The 26,125-nt window shown below is 40.6% G+C and overlaps 1 protein-coding gene across 1 annotated transcript in view; it reads left to right on the forward strand.

The window, feature by feature from the left end:
- TRIO (trio Rho guanine nucleotide exchange factor) overlaps positions 1-26,125 on the forward strand; it is a 255,876-nt gene that overhangs the window by 117,415 nt on the left and 112,336 nt on the right. Inside the window, exons 11-15 of the mRNA XM_010571449.1 lie at positions 4,569-4,760; positions 14,436-14,605; positions 15,539-15,713; positions 22,237-22,432; positions 23,050-23,216. Of these exons, the coding sequence (XP_010569751.1) occupies positions 4,569-4,760; positions 14,436-14,605; positions 15,539-15,713; positions 22,237-22,432; positions 23,050-23,216 (900 nt within the window). The remainder of the gene's footprint in view (positions 1-4,568; positions 4,761-14,435; positions 14,606-15,538; positions 15,714-22,236; positions 22,433-23,049; positions 23,217-26,125) is intronic.

The following is a 26,125-nucleotide window of genomic DNA, read 5'->3' on the forward strand; positions in this document are numbered from 1 at the left end:
CTAACTCTTGAATGTGTAGTGACTGCCAAGAGAGGCACACCCTCTGAGTTGTTCCTCTTACTTGCTCTAAAACTGAATTTAAGCAGGCCCCAAAAGGCATTCCTGTTGTTGATGTTATAAGGAAGATTATGTTCCAGTATAAGACAGCAATCTGCAGTCCTTGTTAAAGCATGAATAACTTTCGGCCAATTTATTCTCTACCTACATTTCTGGTTGGTCCAGGTCTTTGATGTGTTTTGGTTTGGGGTTTTTTTGTTGTTGTTGTGTTTTGTTGCCTTTTTTTTTTTTTTTTAATAGGACCGTAGGCATAATCAGGGGTTTTCAGTCAGCTCTAGTCAGAAGTCGAGAGGAAGCAGCGTCAAGTGAACTGTCAGTGGCATGGCAATGCTTCATCAAATACAGACAGCCAACAGTAATGTTGAAATGTTCCTCATTGAAGGCTAACTCCTGATTTTGAGGGGAGTGAAAATTATTTCTTTTTTCTTCCCTTCTGCTTACTCCCTCATTCTTTTTTTAATGTGAATGAGGTGCCAGTTCCTCAACGGCATTCAAAGAGATGTTAAAATAAGCTGCCTGTCGAATACAAAAGAAGTTCCAGAGTCAATGGGCTGTGGGCTCACAAATTATTCACTTTAAAATTCACGTGAAACGAAGGCTTGTTTCTCTTTATTTGGCACTTTTTGTTACCACTACAGAAACACTAGATAGTTAAAGCTTAGCTGACTAATAATCCTCCCTAAATTTTGTTGTATTGACATTTGTGCTACACATACAGACTTTGACTTGCACCCACTATTGTAGAATTGTGGTGTTCTTTTCACGTGAAGCCTGTTCAGTTCACTTTCTACCTACCCTTTTTTTTTCCCTCTTTCTTTTTTTCCCCTCTCCCCATGATTATCTTTATATCCATGAGACCATTTAGTCAGAGTCAAGACTCCAAATTTTGACATAATTGATTCACTTATGGGCACGAATTTCCAGCTTAGAAGCACTGGATGCAGATCAATAGGGTTGTACTTCTCCATGCATTTTTGTATGGAATTCTAAGGCAGCTTCTCCTGTTTCAACTATGATTGATGTCTGATTTTTGATACTAGTCTATGCTCAAAAAAGATGAAAAGTGTATGGCAAGAATTAATTAGCGGGACCTTTTTCCACAGGTAAGTTCTTTTCTCCATGTGCAGACTGCATCTGAGTAAAGAGATCAAGTCTTCTTGGTGCAAGAGACACACAAGAAAGATTTTTTCCAAACCTCACTGGAACACACCTATCATTTCCCTACCACCACCAGTTCCCACCTCCTTTAAGGTTATAAAAAAAGGTTATGTATTTGAACTGGTTCTTAACTTTACCCCTGAATGGCTCTAATACATCAAACTAAAGGTCCATGTCTTAGAGTATCTTGTGGCCATCACCAGATGCATAAAGGAAAGGGACTGTATGCTTAAAAAGTTACCTTTACCCTCCCAGTTATCTGGGCCTATTTGATATCTGGAACTGAAGGATGCATCAGAACCAGTGTTTAGTAGTCACAGATGGACTTTTCCTCCCTTAATTAGGCTAGCTACTTTTTGAACCCATTTAAGCTTTTGGAATGTATGCCAGATCTGTGGCAATGACTTATGCAATTTAATTGCTCCTTAGATGAAAAATACTTCTGCTTTTTCATTTTAACTGTGTTGTCTGATGCTTATACGTGATAGCATCCACTGTATTTAATGAGTAATCTATCTTAATTTTCTCTACCTTTAATGATTTGTATACCTCTGTTAATCTCCCTCCATCCATGTGTGTCTCTCCCCCCTCCATAGTGCAATAAGCTCCAGTTTGTATGAAGTTCAGTCCATACCTATGCTCACTTCTGTTGCTGTATTTCTTGTCAGTAGTACTCATTTCTGCACTAGTCTCTTAAATTTAACCTTTGACTTTTCTATGATGTGTCACTTCATATGCTTTCTAAAAATATGGTGTTTGTTCTTTCTGAAGAGTATGTAGAGAAGGTTTCTCAACAGGAAGACTAGGAAGGCAATGGGATATGTTGTTGGGGATGGTGCTAAACTCTCTGTTACAGAGAGTCTTTCAGCATTTTGGAGAAGAATGCCTACTGAAGACTCAAGTATAGTTGATCGTGCCTTGGGGCATAGAGGAACGGACTAGAGGACTTCTTAAAGCTCTTACCAGGCTGATTCTTTTCTCCTGGGCTTTGGGGAGGGTGTGCTAGTGGAGATAATCTGTTTCAAAACTCTGTGTTGAATTTGTCACCATGAAGGCTCCTTTGTCACTTTAGGAAACTGGCATAAGCAGCTTCAAGGGAGAACTGCTCTTTCTGCCTAACTTTATGTTTTCTAACTGATGGCTGCCCCTTGGGACCAACGTTTTCAAAATCTTCACGTTACTACTTTTTTTCCTCCAAGCATTGTTTAGAAGTAAGCAGAGAGTTGGCAAAGGTGGTGGTTAGTACAGCATGTCTATTTGCTGTGATTTCTATTCCAAAGAGCAGTTATTATCTACCAAGATAAATATTTATATTATATTTCAGCTCTACTTGGAAGAGAAATTTTAGCGATAAGGCATGTGTCTGCTTTTAAGGTTTTGAGAATTGCAACCCCTTTTGAAGCAGCATCTAGGTTGTGATCGTCTCTAAGTACAGGCATTTCACCATCCAGTTTACAGAAAGAGAAGTCTGATGTGCCTGGGCCTGTGTTACGCGGAAGATACTCCTGGAATTCGTAAACAATGCTTCACATGTGAGATAAAGTTTTCATTAAAATGGGAAACTTCTGTTTCAGCCATCTGCAGCTGGGTGTGGCTCTCTGGGTTGATGGAGTCCTGGTTGTTCGAGGACTGCCTCAAGGCTCCGCAGCCTTGCCCCTTGAACACGTGTGAGCTGCAGCCGTGGAGGTCAAAACACCAAAGCACAGATCAGAGCGTGTCCTGGGCCGGTGATTTGGAGCCTTGAGTGGTGCGCTCTCCGCTGAAAAGGGTGGGCTTATTGTGTTAGTCTCTGCAGGCTTTCCCAGGGAAGCTGGGGAGGAGTTCTCTGCCTCTTCACGCAGTTAAATGGATGAATGTTAAGGAAGGGCTGAGCTGCACATAGTCAAAATCAAGGAGCAGCATGGATTTTATTCCTTACATAAACGGATCATAATAAATGAAGGGGGAATTCCCCCCAAATATATGAAAGCTGCACTGAGTCATGTAATCTGTCCTGGGCTTGCCTGGTAATTTGCTTGAGACACTGGAGGAGAGCTCTTATTTCCTGTCCTTTAGTTGAGTTTTAGGGCCAGCCGGACTTGGATTTAACTTTTTGGGATATTATAATGTTAATTAGAGGTGCGATACTGTATTTATGGCAAAGAAAGCACATTTGCATAGGCTTAATTTGTCTTGGCAAGCAGTGTTTTTACCTGATGTAATTAAGGTTGGGAGAAGATGGAAGGGCAGAAGGGAAAAGAGAAGGGTGTAGTTTATACTGTCAAGAATTTTTTTTTTATAGTCTGTGGTACAAACTTACCAGGAGACCTGAGGTGGTGACAAGCAAAGCTTCTTTAGTGTAGACTTGGCTTCAATCTGTTTTCTCCAGAGATTAACGTCCTTCTATGCTTCTATGATGAGTCTGTTTTGAGAAGCATTCTAAGGCATGAAAACCCCAAGGTTAGGCTCAAAAAGAGCACCCAAATTATAGCAAATGTTTGGAATCAGTCCTGTTTTGAATTAATGAGGAAGATATAGATGCAGGCTGCAAGTTCTAAGCTTTAAGAGTTTCTGAACATCTCTCTTCTGTGGACCATAGCGCGCTCAGCACATCAGGTATCAGACTTCTCCCGTTCTGTTTTCTGCTTTGACCCAAGTCTCTCGTAGGACTACTGATCTGCATTTGTTAATCCTGTCATGTATTGGGACAATATTCCACTCTGACACTCAGCCGTAGCTGCCTTCTAAATCTTTCTCTGTTGCTGCTGTTTGACAAATGATGATCCACTTGACACGTGAATTTTGGAAAACCTCACTTCTGTAAGGTTGGAGAGAAGTTTTCTCCTCCTGTGTCTGGTCACTTTCTACCTTCCCACTGGCTGTGTGGATTTGATGTTAAGCATTTCTACCAGCAGCTAGGACTTACCTAGCTCACCTTACTTACCTTACTCACCTCTAATAATACACATTTGAAAAGGTTTCTGGCCATTACTGTAGTGATTTTTCCAGTATTGAAATAGGACAGTTTGCAATTAATCAGTCATTTAGGCTGATTTTTATTTTAGTTGTGAATATAAAATACTAATTCCAAGGAAGAATAAATAGGCTCCCCAGTTCTGGATTGAGGAGACATTTGAATAAGACATAAATAAGGAGCTGAGCAATGAATCTTTTCACAGTAAAATGAAAAAGTATCTAGAAGTATAACAAAATCTTTAGTAAGGTTATATTCTACTATGTTTTAAGAAAGAAGAAAGAAAAAAACATTCTGAGGGTCTTTTTGTCCTTTCATTTTCATTAGTGGAGTGGCTTTAAAATACACTGACTGAATTGTCTTTCATTTAATCCTGTGAAACTACCTTATTTCTCTACAGAACACATATACCAACGCAGATAAGCTCCTAGAAGCAGCTGAACAGCTCGCTCAGACTGGGGAGTGTGACCCGGAGGAAATCTATCAAGCTGCCCATCAGCTCGAAGACCGGATACAGGATTTTGTTAGGCGTGTGGAGCAACGCAAGATCCTGCTGGACATGTCTGTGTCCTTTCACACTCACGTTAAAGAGGTAAAACTGCTGCTAAGTCGTGGTCATAACTTTAAGCCTTAAAACTGATACTGTCCAATGTTACTTTCACTGTTAGAACTTGCCATAGGAAGTCAGGAAACCCCTATTGTATGATGAGTTTTGGTTTGTAATTCACTGCAGATTGGGGGCTGCGGTAGGGTGGTTGTTTTGTTTATGGATTTTATTTATTTTATTTTATTTTATTTTTTTACTTTTACAAGCAGCTTCTGCCTTTGTTGTGCAAGTACACATGCTTGTTCAGTAGGGTGAAGGGGGGAAGGTCAGATCAGGGAACTGATACAGTTAAAAGACAGCATTGTGGGGGGAGATACTGTGCAATTTTGGTGGTTTTGGTTTTTTTTTTTTGTTGGGGCTTGGTTTGGCGGGGGGGGGGGGGTTCTGGTTTTGGTTTTGGTTTTTTTAGCCCAACCAGCTCTCCAGTGCATTAACGGAGCTGTCAAACACATGGTTAGACTGACACAGGTCAGGAGGCTGAAACGCATGGCAGAAGCACAAGGCTACTTAAGGCAAGCCTGCTGCTCAGATTAGTTTTCTTTCTCTGTTTTACACATTGCATTTTGATCTTGTATATTGACGGTTCTTCACAACCTAAAGAGCTTATCTGATAATGGCAATGGTTTGCTTCATGTTTGCAATTTTTAGTTTCGTTCAAAGGTTGATATACCAGGAAAAAGAAAATTCAGCCAGACACACTTAATATTTAGCCAGATCAGTTTTCTGCTCCCATTCAGAACACAGATCATATGAATTTATAAGCTCATGGGAGTGGGTGGAATAGGCTAGAGCAAGAATGAGGACTTCAGTAAGGGGTTTTGGTTAAAGGTAGTGGCAAATTTCAGCAACTGTAGATTACTTGTTTTCTGTTTAGAGCTCGTGTTAAATTCTCACTACTCAAACTAGGTGAAAATATCAAAGGCTTTTGGGTCACAGCATGTCAGAGTGTCTTCCTTCCCCTCACCCCTACATCAAGAAACGGTCTGTTCAGTGGGGAAGTGTAGTAGTCAAAGTAGCTTCTTCAGCAAAACCTTGTAGAGGATAAGGGTGGGAGGTTTTTTTGTATGTGAAACATCTGCTTTGCACTTGAAACAAGCGCACAAGGCAGTCGGTCTTTGAAGGAGGTCAAGATTGAATTACTTTTTAGCTCTAGACATGAGTACATAGCTCCCCCATCAGTTTTCTGTTAGATGCTTCCTTGCCGATATTTTCCCAGGACTCTGCTTATTTAAACAAAACACAAATGCTGTGTTGTAAGCTATTCTTAGGGGGCAACCTTTTTGTTTCAGTTTTCTCAAGCACATAGTGCTGTTCCATTACCTGTTGTGAAGCACAGGAGCAGTCAGCTGCTGAAACATGTTCATTGTTTTTATAGATTTCTTTACCTGTTTTTTTTAGCATCAAGAAGAGCAGCTGGAATGGTATTTAAATGGATACAGTTGGTTGTAGTGATGAAAGACGGAGACTGTAAAAGGACTTGCAAGGCAAGGGCATTAAAAAATCAAAAAAATCGAAAGGCAGACTGATCTGTGAGTCACTGTTGAGTAATTCTGGGAGGCTGATCCAGATGTGCTGGAATGTTGCCACTGCTCCCCTAGATAATAATGTTTTATTGAAAAAAAAAAAAAAAAGATATTCTGTGTCTTGATTTATTTCTTTGGGAAAATGGATATTGTTGTGACCCTGTAAGTGCATACAGCTGTTGCTGTATGTTGCTATGGCAGCCTTTTTGCAGCCTGGACTTTGGGGAAAAGGTACTGTGGCTGATGTACGCATGTTGATTTTTTTTTTGTCATGTGGCTGACCTTTATACCTCATAAAGCCAGGAAAATTAAAATGAGTACTTATTTATGTAAGCAAGACTATCTTTTTATTTATTTGCATTCTACTTAAAAATACAGATAAGTGAGTGAGGCAGGTGTTTCATATTTAGACTAGTCCTTTGGTTAAGGTGCAAAGAAATAGCAAGCTCAAAGCTGCCTTGTGCTTTCTGTATTCTGATCTGTTTTCAAGAGCCTGTTGTTTGTTATCAAACATGCGTGTGGAGTGCTGAGAAGGCATCACAAAGCAGATGGAAGATACAAATGCCCTAAGCCTGAAAGTCATCTGTGCTTTGTTGGCAGGAGAATTGCATTTCTCCTGCAGGATGTGGGAAGCTGCTGAATAAATTAGTGTATACCTGTAAGCACATAACCTTTCTGCTGTATGATGGAGTGAAGAAATTAATGTGCACGCTTAGCTAGTGAAGAGAGGAGTTTAGGTAGTAAGATAATATGCTAGTTGTTGAATCGGAAAGAGATGCTTCGGTTGTTAAAAAAAAAACAAAAAAACACAAAAACAACCAAACCCCAAACCGAAAAAACCCCAAACAACTCAAAACAAAACGCCACCAATGCATTTTGCCCTTTGACTATTCAGGGTGAATTTTGTTTCTTGTATCTTTTTTGTGTTTTCCTGGTCTAAAAAATAGGCATGAAGAATACAAACTCTGTTTGTGTGTGACGGTTTGGAGGGAGCCACAGAGCTGAGAAAAGCTGGTAATCTGAGTTGTTGGCTGTTTTGAGGCTTTGAAACCTGGCTCCGATATCCATCCGATCCCTTGATTTTTTTGAAGTAGAATGTTTTGTTGTGTTTTATTCTTTTCCCCAGAAATACTTCATGTTGAATGAATGTTCTTCATCTGGAGGAGAGCATCCCAATACTACTACCCTCCTGTAGCTTTACATAACCTTTATACTTGACACAGAATTTGCCTGCAACTTTTCGTAGCTTCCCTGGGAAGCATGAGCCCTGCAGTGTCTGCCCAGTACCATTGCTCCCTTCACACTTAGTAAATCAGCACAGTTTCTGCTTTCAGAAGCAGCGTGCTTGCCACAAAAGCAATAGATCCGCTTGACACGTCCTGGAAGTAACAAGACTTTTGCTATACCTGTGCACAAAGCAGCTGTGTAGTATGTGTGCAGCAGCCTGTTACGGTGCACGTTGGAAATGCTGGCTGTCTTTGACGTTTCCAGAAGGTCTGTAGCCAGCTGGTAGAGCTCCCTGTGGCTTACAGACATCAGAAAACAACATGTAAGTTCTCAGGCTCCTCATGGACTAACCTCCACAGACCACATTTCTCACTGGGGGAAAAGAAGGATGTGTTCAGGGAAGCCAGAAATACGGTGTTATGTAACGGTATCGCCATTCCTCGTTTTGCCTAATGGTGATCCAAGAAAATCAGTTGCTTGCTGTATTCCAGCTGTGATTCCATGCTGGTATGTTATTACTAGTTTTAAGTTTTTAAGATTGTGAGTATTGATTTTTAGCTCCTATGCAAACAGTGAGAAATTTCAATCTATAAGCCAAATTTTTCAGTAAGTGATGTACTGGAGTTAAGTTGTGTACTGGCGAGCTTTCAAAGTGTTTGGGACCATAAATATCCCTAGCAGAGTCTTTGCATTGAAAGTACTGTATCCTGGCAGGTTCCCAGCCTAAGGATGGATAAAATGCAACTGAACATCTGAAACTTGGCCATTGCAGGCAGTGAATCTCTCATGGTTTTGGTGCCTTTTGACATTTAATAAGAAAAAAATTGCACAGGAAAATAAAAGATACATTTCCTAAATAAAGGGTTGTCATAAAAGGTTGTGTGCAAAACACAGGGGCAAGAGTCATGCTAGTCTTTGCTGTGAAATCTTGTCACCAAGTAGAGATGAACAGGATTTTGGTATGAATTTAAATTCTTCTATACACGTACATACACATACACATGCACACACACTCTCTCCAAAATGGTTCCCTCAGCATCTATGAGTGGGAAGACTGAAATCCTGGCCAAGCCAGGTGTTTGTAGTAGTGCCAAAGTAGAGCAACAGATATTTTCCTAACTGGAGTCAAGTGTGGGAATAGAGATCAGACTGACTGTACGTGGAAGAGAATGATCTCTTAAGAGCCTGTTGGCTTTTTGCATATAACCTTTTGTGTGTATTCTGACAAGTTGATTATAAAATAGCTCAGAGCGCTTTTTATGTATACACAATATGCTTAACGGTCTTACTAGAAGATGTCTCTCTTCTTTATTTTGTCTTACTCAAACTAAACTTTGCACCAGAATAGACTGAGGTTGAAACAAGGAAAAGGGAAGTGGAATTGGCTAAGATTTCAGATACAAAACCTCACTGTTCCTGAACAAAAGTAACGAAACAGTAGTCTCTGCAAAGCTGTTGAAGGAAGGTGGCATCATTTTGAGGATGCCAGTGCGTGGGAAGGCTGAGGAGGCCTTGCTCTGGTCATAAAGCTGCTGGTTCATTCACATCTAGCTAGGAAGCATGTGTATTTGCCTCAAAAAAGCTTGATAATGGTCCCGCTTTGTCTCACTGCCCTCCTTTGCGTTACCGGTATGGAAGGTTGTCCATCTACGCAGCCTTTCACTCCTTTCATCCCAGGGTGGACCCTGAGGTGACAGACCTGCTCTTCTGGTTGTCTGTCACTCCTGAGTATTTGAGTCTTCTGTGCTGGTGGTCTACAGGTTAAATTTGGATGCTCTCTCCTCTGTGTGCTCTTCCCAGGCAGCAGAGCAGCTTTTGGATGCCCCCATCTAAGCGTGAAGGCTCTGTCCCTTGGGCTTTTGTGCATCTCTAATGTTTTTATCGTGTCGTTATAGCACAGCAATGCTCACTGTGATGGGTCTGGCAAACTATATGAAGTGCAGTCTCGGGTCAGTACTTTGATACACTGGTCATCTTGAACCTGACAGTTGAGGAGGACAGTTTTTAAATCTGAAATAAGAGAAACACGTTCAGTGGCAGCAGACTAAAGTGTGTTGTGGTTTACTGGTTTGGTTGGACTGGAATCCAGTCACCCAGCACAGATTTTCTCTCTTGAGTTTTTCCAATACTGGTAGCTACTTTGCTTGAAAAAAGGGATCAAATTTAAGTCCAAGCATTATTGAAATAGCACTAAGTGCTTGAGACAAGTGAGGCAGAAATAGGCCCTTAAACTGTGTAAGCTATGCTGTAGACATTTTTTTCTTGTTCAGATAAGAAATGGGGATGAATGCTGACAGGGTAGTAGTAGTTGATGTAATTTTAGGAAGATGTGAGAAACTTGGTTTTCCTTCAAGGATGAATCTATTCTGAATAGGGAATTGATTCCATTATAACTGTAGAATAGGTAGGGATATTTGAAGCTTTTTAAGAAAATTATATATAATTTTCAAAAAATATGCATGTATTTAGTATTTTAAATGTTACTGAAAGACCCTGGAAGACAAACTTGGGGGGTGGGGGGTAACATCTAACAGTTTTTGTTTTTAAAAGCATGCAGTTTTGACCCACTGCATGTCCTGACAGCCGAAGTGTACAGGCAGACACACACACATCAGCCCCTTTCTATGCCCAGATATACTTGTTAGGGAATACTATTGCAACATTCGGCCCTGCACAAATAATAGGTCCTTCAACAACTGCGTCTGTGGCAATACACATAGTGCAACACTGTGCTGGGGGGCAGGGGCAGAAAGAGGAATTGGCAGTTTTTACAAGCAGAAACTGTGTGCCTTTCTTTGTCTTAACCTGCTGAAAAGGCTGACTGCGTATCCAAAAGCCATTATTAAGAAAATGAAAAATAAAATAAATTGTGAAAGTGTGATGGATATTTTACCCTAATAAAATAACTCTGGGCACTTGGGAATGTATTTACTCAAAAATAGTTGTTCTTTGATTTATATTCAGCAAAATACAGTAAGGTCTTCTTTAGCTGTGGTCTTTCGGGAGATTGCAGGGATGGGACTTAAATGGACAGAGGCCCATGGTGGAAACACTGAAACTTCCAGGATGTTGCAGACAATTAAAATAATACCATCTCAGTGACTAATGGCATGCTCCCAAGAACTTAGGAAAGAGGTAGCACAGGATGCAGGCTCATTCGAGCAGATGTTTCTTAGTCTGTGCTATATTTAGATCAAGAAAAAAATCTGCTGGGTGAAACATTTGCCTGTCAGGGATTCAGAATTTGGTTTCCCTCTCCAATTTTAATTCTGATAAGATGTGAAGAGCAGATGAAAAGAGTAGAAGAGCCTCCTTCTGTGACTGGATTGAGTTATTTATATGGTTTTTTTACTGTATGTTAGAGCTGCCTTGCTACTGGATAAAGTTCTTACCGAGGTCACAGGACTCAGTGGTTTGTTTAGGGATATTCATGCTGCTTCTTTTATGGAGAATAGGAAAAAAACCCCATGCCTGGAAGTTGCTCGAAAGTTCACACTGAGAGAAAGTTAATAGTTTTTTAATGATGAGTTTGGTTTTTTTTTCCCCCCCACCGGATTTTTGTTGCCAAGCTCTTTTTTATGGAATAATGCATTAACTCAGAAAATCACTGCACTATAAATTCTGTAGTTCTGCACTGCTGAATGTGTACGGGTAAGCTCCAGTCTCTGTTCATGCCCCGCTGTAAACTGTTCGCTTTCTTTTGGCTTTGCTGTGCAACATTGTACTGTCTTCATCCTTAGTTTTGTATCCAAAACCAAGGTAATTTACGTAATTTCCAGTATATCCAGTGCTCATTCTGGTTTTAAAGCTATATACAAGCCAGCTGGCTATCACCACCCATTGTGAATTAAGGTCCTCTCAGTAAATTGCATGAATTTCTACCCAGCTTTAATAATAACCTGACAATTTTGTTCATCTGTGGTGGCTTTATTCTAACTTTTGCGTATAAACATCAAGACTATTTTGAGGGGAAGCTGTTTGTCAGAAACTTACTTGGTGGAGAAGTGCAAAAAGCTTATTTGGTAATGTATTAGAGTAACTTTTGCTGTGGAAGTGTCACAGAGCTGTTTAGTCACTTCAGAAATGGCTTAAATTGTTCCACTTTCAACAGCATATGAATCACAGCTAGGCAAGTAATGCATACTAATTACTCTCCTTCTCTTTCTGCACATTTGTAAAATGTTTTTCCTTCCCGAGCAGTGGGTAATTCAGCTAATGAACTAGGCAAACGCAATGTATTTTTGAGCCCGTTGGTACCTTGGGGGCAAGGTACCATGCTCACGGTCATGCCGTGCTGACCAGGCGCTAAGCCAGTCGGCGTAACGCTTTGTTGTGTAGTGCCCGTGTCTGTCTGCTCTTGGAACCGGCTACGCAGAGGAAAAGGTCGGCTCGTTCTGTGTTGGCTTGGGTCTCCAGCACCCAGGGTGAGCTTTAGGGGAAGTATTCGCATGCACAGTACATCACCAGCCCATCGCTTCTAAGTTTTGTTGCTCCTGTCAGGTCCTCTCCACCCAGTTATAGAAGTGGCTGAAGTGTACGTGAAGAATAAGAAATGCAGAGGTGAGATGTCCCTTGTACAGGTCTGACACAACCCAGCTGCTAAAGACCTATTGGAAAAAATGGAAGTGGTTCTTCGACCTGTCTTGAGCTGCAGTACAGGTGCTTGTAAGGGAGCCAAGGGGCAAACCTGATGTAGTCCAAGAGACTCAAAATGGTTTTAATCCCAGTTTGTCTGTGATAAACATCTCGGAAAACTGGGCCTTCTGTAGACTGCAGTAAGCGTGGAGTGTAGAGGTCTTCCAGCCAGCACCAAACACGATAGATTTGCAGGCAACAATGAAGTGTTAACTCTTGAATATATTTGCACTGTCACAAGCTGCCCTGCTTGTGTGTGCACACCAGCTCACTTGGAAGGTCTCTGATATGGTGCCCTGTTATTACGGTTCAGGCATAAACTTCACAAGCTGAGAGAGGAATAAAAACATGTCCTCTGGGCATGGAAACTTTAGTAAAGTTTTCAGGTTTTATTGTCAGGCTTCTTGCTATTAAGTTGCATTTGTCTCAAAGTGAAATTTGCATTCCTAAGTATGCATTTGGAAAAAAAAAAAAATTTGGATGCTGCATTGGGTTATGCTGGAATGAATGTTGATGAGTGCTTTTGAACCACTTGGTAAATTCTATTGATTTGTGCTCCTTTTAATAAAAAAGACTGCTGTGGCTTGAGCTTGTGGTGTTTACGGCTATGGAGTTGCATTCAAATCTGTGACAGGCATTGTCTTTGAAGCATATGAGTAGTCAGAATAACAGTGTATGAATAGACAGTTCCGTTTGGCGGGGGGGGTAGTAGATTTGTAGAAAAGAGTCTGGTTAAATGTCATTAATTCTTCCCAATTGTGAAAATTTAGCCTATATCTTGGTTCGAAACCTACCTCAGGAGGCATGTAAGGCTCTAAGATACAAAAACTGGTTTTAAAATAAAAGCTTCAAAGGAACCGATTAATCAAGAGCTAGAATCCTTCACTGAATTTTCTATTTTAATGTAGCTCTATTGGTAGTTAGGATACCTTTATGATCGGGACTTTATAGAAACAGCAGCATGAAATGGGTATTTCTGTAGGAAATGTTATGGAAGGAAATACAGAAAACATTTGAGTTTCTGCCTTTTGAAGTTGAGTTGGTTTTGATAGCTTACTGTCTGTATTTTATCTATGTTAACCTTTTAATTAGGTTCAAAGTTAATAAAGCCTATTTGTATCTCTAAAATGTATAAAGGCAGAGATTAAAACGTAGTCAAAAGACCTTAATCCTTTCAATCAGATCAGAGCTATTCTTTCAGGATAATAAACAAACTCTAACCCTTGTTCTTGGCATCGCGGCGTTTGGGATGTGGTGGTAAAACAGAGAGCAGGGACCGGGCTGACTGCTCCCTGTGAGCGCAGCCGTTTCCCGGTGCTGTTAGTGCCGCTCGCGGGGGTGTTGCAGGAGACAGCCGTGCTCCCTCTCTTCAAGCAGTGATTTTATCAGTTGCACAATAGATGGCTGACGGTTTGCTGCTGAATAATTTTCACGCAGAGCTTAGGATGCAACACCTTGCCTCATAAAATTGTGGAAGAGAACACGGTCGGGTTCAAGTGACCAGCAGTGATACCTAGCTGGCATATACGTAGGGATTTCTGCGTAAGCTGCGGTGCGTGGGCGGTTCTGGACAGAGATACGTGCACGTGTTAAGTAGGGGGGGAGAAATGTTGAATTAACTGCTGGAATTACTTATGATGATTTTTGCTGTAATAGCGTGACATTGAAATCAAGAGAGGAAACACCATCGCTGTAGAGATGATGATAGAAAAATAACGTCTCGCATCTGATTTGTCTCTGTGTTTTGTTTTCTGAAATGCCCTTTTCTTTTTCCTTCTTTTTGAAGGCCACTGCAAAGTGTTATGTTGTCTGTGTGCATGTGTCAGCCTGGCAGCGTGAATTTGATGGTGGCTACAATACATCTCCCTTCCTTCCTTCCTTCCTCCCCTCTCTCAGGGAGTGTTACCATAGCATTTCCCTCCCAGGGACTCTCGCGCAGAGCTGCAGATGGGATTCTCGCTATGAACTCCGTGCTGCTCAATCGGATACGCTCCATACTGTAGAAGGAAAGTGGGAAAGAAAGGGTGACTTAGCAACACGGATAAAGCTTTCCTGGTATTTCCAAGAAGCAAAAACCTGATTTGAAACAAAGGCTCGTTTTCATTAAATTGAGGGTGGGATTTTTCTATGAAGAGAAGCAAACCCTGTTTCTCTCCCCCACCTCAGTCTGTTTTCTCTTGTCCGGGGAGATTCATTTGGAATAGTGACTTGCCTGATCCTGGGGCTTACGTTTGTTTTTTTTTCCTTTTTTTTTCTTTTTCCCCCTCTCCTTTAGCTGTGGACATGGCTTGAAGAGCTACAGAAAGAACTGCTTGATGATGTCTACGCTGAGTCTGTGGAGGCTGTCCAAGACCTGATTAAACGTTTTGGTCAACAACAACAGACCACTCTGCAGGTTACGGTCAACGTCATAAAAGAAGGCGAGGATCTTATACAGCAACTAAGGTAAAACACATTTTTATTTACATCTTGTCTGGTGTACATCGGATGTTCTGTGAGGCTCTTTCTGTTTTGAGGGTAGAGATGATGACTACAAGATATGACCTATAAATAAAACTTGTAAATATTAGGACTACAATGGTGTTTCAGGCTGTACGGATGGTCTCTGACCCTCTGTTTACAGGAAGCTCAGCTTATAAACACTACCTCCACAAGAAGGAGAGTCTGTTTACATAAGCTACCTTTTTGGTAGGAGCAGTCCTATGTCTTTTTAGTCTGACGTGCAGGGCTCCACAGCGTTTTGAGTTCTGCACAGCAGCCTTTTTATAAAGAGACACTTGAAATTGTTTTGCAGACTGATAAGTAACTTTACTGTAGTAAAGACCATCAATTTGCAGTCCATTTCATTAAGTAACAATCTAAATAAATTTGGGCCCCAGCTGCACTGGTACATGTCCCCTTTGCTGCAGGAACAGATATTATCATATCTGAATTTGCAGGTTTTATACTTCAGCAAAAGATTAAGGGTTTGTTTTGTTTTGGTTTTTTTACATTATCTAATTTTGATTTTTTTCATTGCTAGGAAGGTTCAGTAAAGTAAATAGTTATCATTTGCCACTTCCTTTTCACAATAAAAGGGTTTGTCATGGGTTTCAAATTTTATTCTTCCTATAAACAGAATGTCCTCAAATATTGAATTAGTGAAAAACTGAAAGTAATCTAATTTCCTAATGCTTTTTCAAGTACTAAAACATAATTTGGACTTTTATTAACAAAGATGTACAGACTTAGCTTTCATGTAATATGGCTTGCATTGACCTTATCTGAAACAGTCTTAAATTTTGTCGTCATATATAGCATCCAAATTATATGGTGGTTTTTTTCAATAATGCTATTTTTTCTTTTTTTTTTTTTCCTCTTCCTCTTTGCTTTGAATAGGGATTCTGCCATTTCTAGTAACAAGACCCCCCACAACAGCTCGATCAACCACATCGAAACAGTCCTGCAGCAGCTGGATGAGGCCCAGTCTCAGATGGAGGAGCTTTTTCAAGAACGCAAGATCAAGCTTGAGCTGTTTCTGCAGCTCCGCATATTTGAAAGAGATGCAATAGATGTGAGTGTCTGCTTTTGGAGTTGCATTGCACTTACTTCTCCTCTTGTGTAGGAACATTTATGCTGAGATTGTTGTGTCATTGGCACAACAGCCACATTGGCATGTGGCTCAAACGACTGACAGCCTTAGTTCTTACCTGAACTAAGGCATTTGTTTTGTACGTGAAAGTGTCAGGAGGATGCAGAGCTGAGCTTTTTGATACTAACTAAAGCTCTGATTGGCTCCCAGTGCATCTTTAAGCAAATGTCTTGTAAAATTATAATGTACCAGTTGCTTCATCTGGTAAGTTTGGTTTCAATATCAAGCTACCTTGATATATAACTAGTATGCTTACAGTTAGTATGAATAAGACTTGCAAGATGGTTTAGTACAAACCCTCTGAACTGTTGCTTTGTAGTAACACCCCTCTTCTCTTTCTTTTCCAAATCACCAGTCTTTTTTCAGTTGGCAATTACAAGTGGTGTTTGCAATTCTGTTTTAATCTTTGGGGATGTTGTATGGGCTGTCTGTGTTGTCTTGTCTTTTTTTTCACATAAGATTCTTTTCCACCTCTGAAAACAATGCAAAAGCAGTTGTAGTGCCACACCCCTGCAAAACTTCAAGAAGTTTTGAGACTGTCCGAATTTTGGAGGAGGATTACAGCATATCAGTTAGAAAGTTTCTGGTTTTATGGAGGGACATGTATACAGATGGACATGAAACTCCGCATGGAGCTTAGGTTAATAGAATTGCATTATAAAGCTTCAGCTGAGTTCATATGACTTTTGTAAAACCACTAGTGCTGTGCACAGCAACTGAAACTAAGTTGGTGCCTCAGAAGGTTCAGGGTTATCCATTGGTAAATGATCCTGTCTGAGTATATGTCAAGACTCTAGAAACTAGGAGTTACAGTGATAATTTTAACCCTTCACTTGTATGTAGTAAAAGCTGCAGCTGTTGGTTAGGTGTGAATGGTGTAAGGGTAAAGAGGCAGTCAGCAGAAGTGATATCTTCTCAGGTTTGTTTTTTTTCTGAAAATCGGGATCAGCTAGCATTGCTGAAGTCTGGTTTAGCTAAGCACATTGTTAGGTGCAGTGCAGAAATAGGCAGACACAGTTCCTTGATCTGTGCCCATAGAGGAAGTGAGAGTGTGCACACTACAGTAATAACAACTCTGGTGTAAAGACTAAGAAGGTTCTCTATTTTGCAATGCACACTAGTCTGCAGGGAGTTTGCTACTTTGATCGTATGAGAGTGGCTGTCTTGCATATGCAAGGGAAAGGTTTTGGCAGAATTGTGATTGTAATAATTAGTTGGATGACTGGTATATGTGGAGGAACATAAAAGGTATCCCCTTCTATAGGACTGTCAGCAATTTTACAGTCTCTGCAGAAGTGATCTGCAGTGCTCGATGTCTGTGTGATGTTCTCAGAACACTTTTATTGAGGAAATGGCAGCCATGGGGGGCAAGGCATACTAAGAGAATTAATGGAAGAATTAGGTTAAATGTTTGAGTGAAGTTCACGATTAAGGCAATTGCTCTCTGCTGTAGGTTACGTAAACCAGGATTCTACAACAGCAGAAAGCTGGTTGCAGGAGCCCTGCTTTGCAGATGCGTTCTAGTCCTTCAGTGCAGGACAGCATCTGTAAAGATAGCAGTACTTCTGTGTATGTTGTTGGGTGATGCCCATAGGATTTTGCATTGGAAAGCTGCAAACCCTAACTTGACAGGTCTTGTTTTTTCTAAAGCTGACACTTGGCATGCTTTACATTTTGGCACATAAAACATAAAGCAAAGTACCAATTACCTTACTGAAAGAGTTGCTGTATTTTGTTTATATGGCTTGGAAACAGAAATTGTGCTTATTTAAGATTGCCAAGGAGCCCTCCAGGGAACAAAATGACCCTGGCTGGAAAGCGTCTTCAGCAAAATGTTGTTTGCTTTGCTGTCTCTGTACCATGTCATCTCCCTGCTTCCTCAGCAAAGCACGCTTCTCTTTTCCCTCTCCCTGAAGGCAGACATCTGTTTGGAAACTTCCAGGAAGAAAATGTAGGGTCTAGTTGCAGGTCAGTTGTTTGAAAGCAGAAGCTCAGCTGAAGTAACATGATAGTGAGGAGGAGCCAGATGCCAGCTAGGAACTTGCAGACCTTGTTTTGACCTCCTTCTTCATCGAGGATTTTGTGTGACTGGTTCAATCAATTAAGACTTGGCTGTAGGGGCAGTTCATTCAGGGGACCATCCTGTGAGGACAGTTTTTCTGGAAGGCGAGTAGTGTTTCTAGCTTGTCTTACTGCTTGCAAAATAACAGAGGCTAAAACAGGACAAAGGGTTCTCTTAGCACTGCAGGATCATACTGTGCAGCTGTGCTTCTGGGGAAAGGGGTGAGATTTGCTGGCAGGGTTAGTCCTCTTCCTCTTGGCCTTACTCTTCCCTTATTATTCGCTGATAAAATACTCTGTTTCTTTCAGTTGCTGTGTTTTATCCTACACCTTCTCAGATTCTCCTGCTCTTCTGAAATTGCTGTAACTCCAGCACTGTCTCTGTTTTGCCCCTTGCTCTTGGCATATAAACTTGACCTTCTCTACCCTCCGTAGGCTTTTAAGTGCCATTGGTCATGAAGTATTTGAAGGACGCTGTTGTGAATGCCTGTATTAACTAAAGGCAAGAAGGAGCAAAATAATGTACGCAGAGAGTCCCTTGCTAGGGTGATTAGTAGCATAAGGAAGATGTGTATGGACCTAGCCAGTGGGAAGGTAACACTGGTGGCAATGTATGCAGCCTAAAATGTTTGTGTCTCATCTGTGTCTGTGCATTTTTGCTTGTCTGTAACTTAAATGCCTTGAGGCCTCTGTCAGGGCTCCACACAAAGCATACCACACACTTTTCAACTCACAGTTTTATCTCAGCTCTATTTTTGGACCACACTTACAAGATGCCTGTTAAGTCATACAGCTGAAAAGGCAAGGATGCAAAGTGGTGGATCACAGAGACCGAACTCTTCTCCCTTTCCCATTTTCCCTTTTTCTTTCTCCCCAGCACATAGTATTTTCCAGGTCCTGGTTAGCACTCAGTTGGTATAAGGAATGCTAGTTAGACCCATCTGAAAAGAGACCTGTGGTTCTTTATTTCTTTCCCACTCAGTGCAAAAGAACTGGCATCCCTTCTGTGTTATACCGTGCCTTGTTTCCTGTCAGTGTTACCTTTACATTTTGTAAAAACCTAGGAATGTCAGGCAGCTCAGCCTCTGCACTAGGAACTTTTTGAACACGTGCTATGGTAAGTAGTTACCCTGTGTTTGTGCTGGGTTGTCCATTTCCTGAGAGTGGTATTAGTTTGTGATTCAGTTACTTTAGATGTCTATTAGTCATTTGTCGTTGTTCTGTTTGTTTAATGCTAATTGTCTTGACAAAACTTTACAAAGAAAATAGGAGCCTGCTCACTCTAAAAGTGTTGCTTGTAAAGCAGAACTTCAGGGGAAGCACTGAAGAGTGTGGGCAGAGAGGGCTTAATGCATGTTATTTTTAACTCTGCCCTCCATGCATTTCAGATTTGCACGGTGGGTGCAACGGCTGAAACAGATCACCTTGCGCCACCTAATTACTGCTGAAAAATTGTAAGGATTACTGCCCTTGTTAGGAACCTCGGCTGTGATGTTCACTGACTTATCTTTTGAATGAGTGTGGGACCATGCTGGCACTATTTATTTGAATCGTGGGCTCCCTGGTCTTTTGAAGGGGACAGGGAATGTCTTGCCCTTATACGGAGTGTTTCAGACTGCTTTAAATAATGTGTGGGTCATGATCTTAACCTTGGGGTTGCATGAAATAACATGGGAAGAAGTTATATTCTTACTGTTGCTTGTTCTTTGGAGGCAGTATCACTGAAACCTCTGGCTGAGGTGACACACAGCGTTGACCTCTTAAAACTACCTGTCGTTCATCGTGGGTACAATGAATCTCAGGATAGTCTAAGGGGACATAGTGACTACAATCTACTTAAACCATTCTATTATTATAAAAATACTGACACTTAGCCACAGCAATGTCCTATTGTGAGCTTACTGTGTTTATTACCTTATTTCCACTCAGTTTGCTAGTAAGAGAGGTAAGGGTTTGGCATCTGTTCTGAAGGGAGATGGACTGGTTTTGCTTTTAAAACAGTGGCATGAATGTGCCATGTGCCATGTTAAATCTTAATCCACTTTTTAATGGTGGTTAGAGAGATGGTGAAAGATGACATTTTGACAGCAGAGTTTCACGACCTTCTTTGCTGCTCACATTTCTCAGTTTGACCAAGTCTAACAACAGTTACTTCTTGAGGATAACGTGTGAATGTTGTTAACTTGAACTGGATGAAAATAAGATGGTAAATCTGTTTTGTGAGAACTTCCATAGTGCAGTGGATGGTTTGAAGAAACAAACGTTAGATGACCTCCACTGCTTTCAGTAATGAAGGAATACAGAGTTTTGAAGAGGAGCTGGGACAAGCAGGTCTGAGGTGTGTGAGAGCAGAAAAGGCGGGTATTTGGAAATAAGTGGTTTCTCAGGCTGAACTCTCGGGAAGACTTGACGTTTCTGAAATATTTCAGGTCAGTTAAAAGGAGATGAAGAGCAGAAGGAGGTAGCAAGACATGTTGGGCATGGACCAAGTAAAAGGGAAATAAAGGGAAGTTGTGAAGGATTTTGTGGGAGGGAAAGCCTGCGTGTGTGTTTAGAGGGGAAACCCTCATAAAGCATAAATAGATTGTGCGTGTGATGTTTCGAGCACACGGAAGAGAGATGAAAGAAGCTTTAAGCAGTAGCTAAAAAGCCTTGTCCTGTATATCTTCCTGCATCTCATCCATCAGTGCTTCTGTTTTCAGTGTTACCCCAAAACATGAGTTTCTGCTTGTTTTCACTTTGGTAGACCTAGCAGATCAGGATTAGGGATTCCAAATAGCTCCCTTAATTGTTTGGTATCTCCCATCATGGCATGGTGCAAAACTTGAAAACTTAATGAATCAAGTAAAATTTTTGCAGAACGCCTTTAAAATAGGATGTAACTCACTGATGCCACAATTTTAATAATAATTGCTTGATGTGTCCATTTCTTTTGGTGCCATGTGAGCAGAGTGGAAACGAGCCTTCGAGAAAGATTGTAGCTGACTATGGGAACTTTATATGGATGATTTAACTTTACTTTCTCCTCAATTCTATTTTTTCTAGAAGGCTTGTTTTCCTGAAATTTCTCTTGTAGTTTAACTGTCTCAGTAACTTCACAGCTCTGATTAAGCACTTGGAAAGCGTAGTAGCATATTTCTTTTGCTGACAACAAATTACTTTGGTTAAATATTTATGCAGTCAGCTACTTTGTTGCTAATGCCCATTTAGTCAGATCCTCTCTTCGCTGTGTCTTGCTGCATAAATAGGTGTTTTCCTGTTATTTAGAACCATTCACATCAGTTTGTCCTACTCCTGAAATCATACGACTCTGGAGCTAAGCCATACTTGGTTCTTGATATCTATAATTTTGCTTTCTTAATGAACTGCAGTAGTTTGTGGCATAACTGCTGAAAATTCTGAAAAATAATTTGATTACAGGCTTGAGGGATAAGTGTGTCACAGACTTGTTTGAAGTAACTGATGCATCAAGCCTTTGCCATAAGAACTCAACCCACTTTCATCAGTGAGGATTGTAAGGATTATTCGTTAGACTTCAAAACAGTTTTTTATCCTAATTAAAAGGAATATTTTACATTTTGGCCAGGTTTTGCAATATGATTTGGAAAACGCACTTGTGTGGACAGACAAGAAGGGCTTGTTGTTGTGATGCATGTGTTAAAGAAAAAAAATCCTTCCTTAGCTACCCTTCTTTGGACATCTTATGACTGAGAGTAAAATCCAGAATTAAAGTGTAAACTGAAATGCAGCTGAATGATTTCAGCAAGCAAATTTAGCTCTGACACTACAGTAATACTGCAATAAAGTGGTACTTTTTGGTTTTGCACCATTCACTAAGTACCCTGCCTTTTTTAGCGAGTAGTGCTTCTCAGTTGTCTGGCAGAAGTCAAAGGTGCTCACAGAGCCTGATGCTTCCTGCTCACGGAAGGGGAGAGATGGCTTTTTGGTAAAAGGGCTTGAGATGAGCGTAACTGAAAGCTAAGCTGTCTCTTGATGTGTGAATTATTACTCGGTGCAGTCTGAAGAATTGAAAAGATGTTTTAGATCGTTTTACTTCAAAAGGGGAGATAAAAACATTTTAACGTTTTCACAAGTGAAGTGTTGATGAAGGAGTACCTTAAACAAGGCAAGGCTACTTATAGTATTGCAAGCACTGGTTGAAGGAGAGCTGTAGTGGTTCTCAAAGAGATTCTTCTAGACTGTTTTCTGAAATTTAAAATCCATGCTAAAACAGCCTGTGTCTGAACCATGTTGAACCTGATCAGTGAAGTCAATCAACAATGAGCAACTCCAGTTCCTGACCTCCATCGTAAGCGCAACATTGGAAATAAACATATGTTGTGTAACGGGTACTTGAACATTGTCATCCTCCTTTTCCCCCCAGATAATTTCAGACCTCGAGTCTTGGAATGATGAGCTCTCTCAGCAGATGAATGACTTTGACACTGAAGATCTTACCATAGCAGAACAGAGGCTCCAGCATCATGCAGACAAAGCCCTGACCATGAATAACTTGACCTTTGATGTCATCCACCAAGGGCAGGATCTGCTGCAGTATGTCAATGAAGTGCAGGCATCTGGTAAGATGGCTCCTTTGTGCTATTCTGGGTAGTAGCTTTATTAGAATTATCCAGTTGTCTCTCCACAGGATGTGTGAAAATAACAGAGATGCTGGTTAACTGTAAACTGGAGACGTGGACATATTTTTTTCTCCCTTTATACTCAAATCATTTGATAGCGTTCATGAGAATATACTATTATGGCATGTAGTTTTTATCTAGGAGTTGGCAACACCTGAAGATGTTTAGGTTTTAAAGAAAAGGATTCCACTCAGGAAGTCAGGAAAATTGGAGTAATTACCAGGGAGTTAATTTTATAGTTAATTGCAGCAATGCAGTCAAGCCAAAATTTTCAGCTTTCAAGTAATAAGTCTTTCTTTTTTGTTTCTTACGCCCCTTCACTTGATGTTTTTAACTGTATGCAGTCACCTAGGGTAAATCTCAGGCTTCTTTTAAAAAAACAAAAGTTAATAGTGCATTTTTGAAGAGTGCAAACACCTATGCTCATTTAAGCAAATCCTCCGAGGATTAAGTTGAACTTTGAGAAGGAACTGGAAAAGTAAGCGTAAAACAGTGGACACGGGCTGTTTGTCTTCGGAAGACTTGTAAGTCATATATAAATAACTGGCTGATTACAGGTGTTGAGCTGCTTTGTGACAGAGATGTAGACATGGCAACTCGTGTCCAGGATCTGCTGGAGTTCCTCCACGAGAAGCAGCAGGAGCTGGACTTGGCTGCCGAGCAGCACCGCAAGCACTTGGAGCAGTGCGTGCAGCTGCGGCACCTGCAGGCTGAAGTCAAGCAGGTACGTCTGGGCTGTGCCCCCGCGGAGGGGTCGGACCCCCAGAGCTATTCCACATCTCTGGGAGAGGTCGGTTCCCATAAACAGATGGGGAAAATTACTTTCTGCTGTATAAAAGCTTGTGTTTGGAGGGGGGAGGGACTTTGAATTGAGCACCTAAGAAACTTCATTTTCTGTTAAAATTAAGTGGATATTTTAATTTGCATCAACAGTCCATATATCTACGTGGATACAAGTCCACTATTTGAAGTGTAGAGCAATTTGAACTAATGTTAAACCCACACTTTTATCATCATCTGTATGGTGATTAATAAAAATGTTCAGCAATAGTCCCTGCACACTGGCCTGATACGTTTTGGTATATTGTTTGGGACATCTACAAATAACGATAACATAATACCAGCATGATTTACTTTCTGGGAGAAGAAAAATGAAGTTTTGCTTCTCGTGGCATTAAAGTGGCAAGTTTTGAGGTCCTTATCTGAGAAACACCTAAGCCTTTGCTGAATTTGAGATGCTGTGGGCAAAACCACTGAAGTAGATGAAAGTTTAAAAAACAAACAAAACACTAGAAAGGTAAGAGTTTTTGATCTTGCTCACACTTGGCAGCATCACAGAAATCTACTACAAGCAGTTGTATTAGTCTGTCCCGAAACAGCTCTCACTGTGACTTGTCCTTTTTCTGTTTGTCATGAGCTCTTAAAAAAATTCATCTTCCTCATGAGACTGTGAACAAGAACTCCTGAATTGCAAAGTAATATCAAAGCAGTCCAGCTAGCGTAGGAGAGGTGAACAGGAGGTTTCCAAAGTCTTTCCAGACATCGGCTGGTTACTCTGTAGTAGGAGACCCAAAGTTTCTGTGTGGTCTTGAATTAAAGGAATGCAAGGAACTAGTAGTGTCTGCTGTCAGTGCAATCTAGGCGTTAATCAAATACATGACCTTCTAGTTCAAGCCTTTGCATATTCTACTGAACTGTCCTGTATCCGTCTTAGCACTTGTTCGTCTTCGTACATGCAAATTACAAATGACTCCTTTCACGTGAGTAATGGTTGAGATAAAGTTATTGTGGATCAGGATAGTTTCTGTACTCAGTTGCATGCTGTCTTGAGGATGAAGGAAAAGAGTGCACTTTTGCAAAGAAAAAAAATGTAAAGAAGGAGTGTGAATGCCAGCTGAGGCAATCTCATCCCTTTGCGGTACATCAGTGGGTTAGGATGGGATGGGCTATTAAGAAAAAGAAATTGTTAATTCCCATGATACTGAAATAATATTCAGTTACAGAACAGAATATAGCACTTCGGTAATATTTCAAGACACACTATTAATTAGTTATTTATATTGCATGCTCCCACAATAAAGTGAGTACCTTGCTCTACTGGCTTTGTTTGTATGCAAGTTAAATGTGACGAGAAAGACACACGTGTTTAAAACCTGTGTTTGCGGAACCAATGTTCTGTATTTTGGCAGATACAAGCAGATGATGAACATCATGGATTGTAGAGGAATATCCATGTTACGCTTAGTATATGGTTTGTAGGTCATTGTGTAAGATCCTTGTAACTTTTTCGAACCACTGCTAGCCCTGACTGAAGCCGAAGCTTCAAGTTTAGATTTTTAAGAAAGCACTGGAAAAAATGAGTTCATCTTATAATAAAGCTATAGATAGTATACTATTCTAGCCAGCCGCCTTTTCTGAATGGACTGGGATTTAGGAGAAAAAATAGGTTCTTTTTTATATTCCTAGAACACATCTCTATCAAGTGGGATTTTATGTTGAATTAAATGCCGTAATAGGCGTGAATTTTCAAACTTATATGAATGTGTAGCTGACAGAGTGTTCATGTATTACAAACTCCTTTTCCAGATATTCATTGTACAGATTAACCTGCAACACTTCCCCAGCCTGAAGGCCTAAAAATTGAATGGAACTAAAACTGAGTGTTATATTGTCTCATAGGATTTCTTTCAATCCCCTTTGGAATGCTTTGGGGCTAGTTACTCTTAGTTTTGTCATTTCAGTTGCCTTTTCAGGAAGCCACAGCTGATTTATTCTAGTTTTTATTAGGTATCAGGAAGCATGGTCTTCCCCTGTTTCCTCTGCAATGGGAAAAACTTCATAGCTCAGCAGGTCACAGCAGGTGCTTTACCTGAGAGTAAAATGACATGGTAAACCTCCTCTTCAGTCTGTTTGGTTTGTATTTTGTTGCCTGAAGCAGTGAACACACTGTTTTCCAGTTCAATTACTGTGGTTTTCTGCGAGATTTATTGTTGATGAACTGGCTGTAAGCGCACTTGTTATGTAGATGGGATACTGTCACCATGGCAAGGATTTTAACAAGATTTCCATTTGAATAATGGAAACTGATGTTACTGTCATTGTATTTCACATATATATATATATGTAAAATATAAAAATACGGAGCTTGTAGTCATGTGAAAAGGTTAGACTGGAACACTGCAGGAATTTTTCCATAGGGTTCGTCTCTCAGATTACTATAATGGAGACCAGCAAACTGTCTCCTGGCTTAGTTTTTTAGTCAAATAGTTGCAAGCAGTCTCTTCAGTACTAGGTAGTGAAACTTGGAGCTTAGTGAATTCTTAGCAAATAAGCACAGAAAGCAGATAAAAACACCCAGTATTGCTTCTCCCTTAACTACCATACTAGTTCTGCTTTGTGGCCATTGAAGTTCTGTAGATCAAGGCTCAGTACTAGGAGGAAGCAGAAGAGCCAGAAGACAAACAGAGGTTTAAAGAAAACCTGCGAAGAATTTTCTTGTCAACTTTATGTGTAATAGGTGCAGAAAGGGCAAAAATGGATAGAGGGTAAAGGTGCTGTCATGTCCTCCGTCTACACTGCAGACTTACTCTTTTCTACAGGCTTGCAGGATTTATATAGAAGAATTCAAAGATA

Source organism: Haliaeetus leucocephalus, unplaced genomic scaffold (assembly GCF_000737465.1).
Source record: "Haliaeetus leucocephalus isolate CR32 unplaced genomic scaffold, Haliaeetus_leucocephalus-4.0 Scaffold328, whole genome shotgun sequence".
NCBI lineage: Eukaryota > Metazoa > Chordata > Aves > Accipitriformes > Accipitridae > Haliaeetus > Haliaeetus leucocephalus.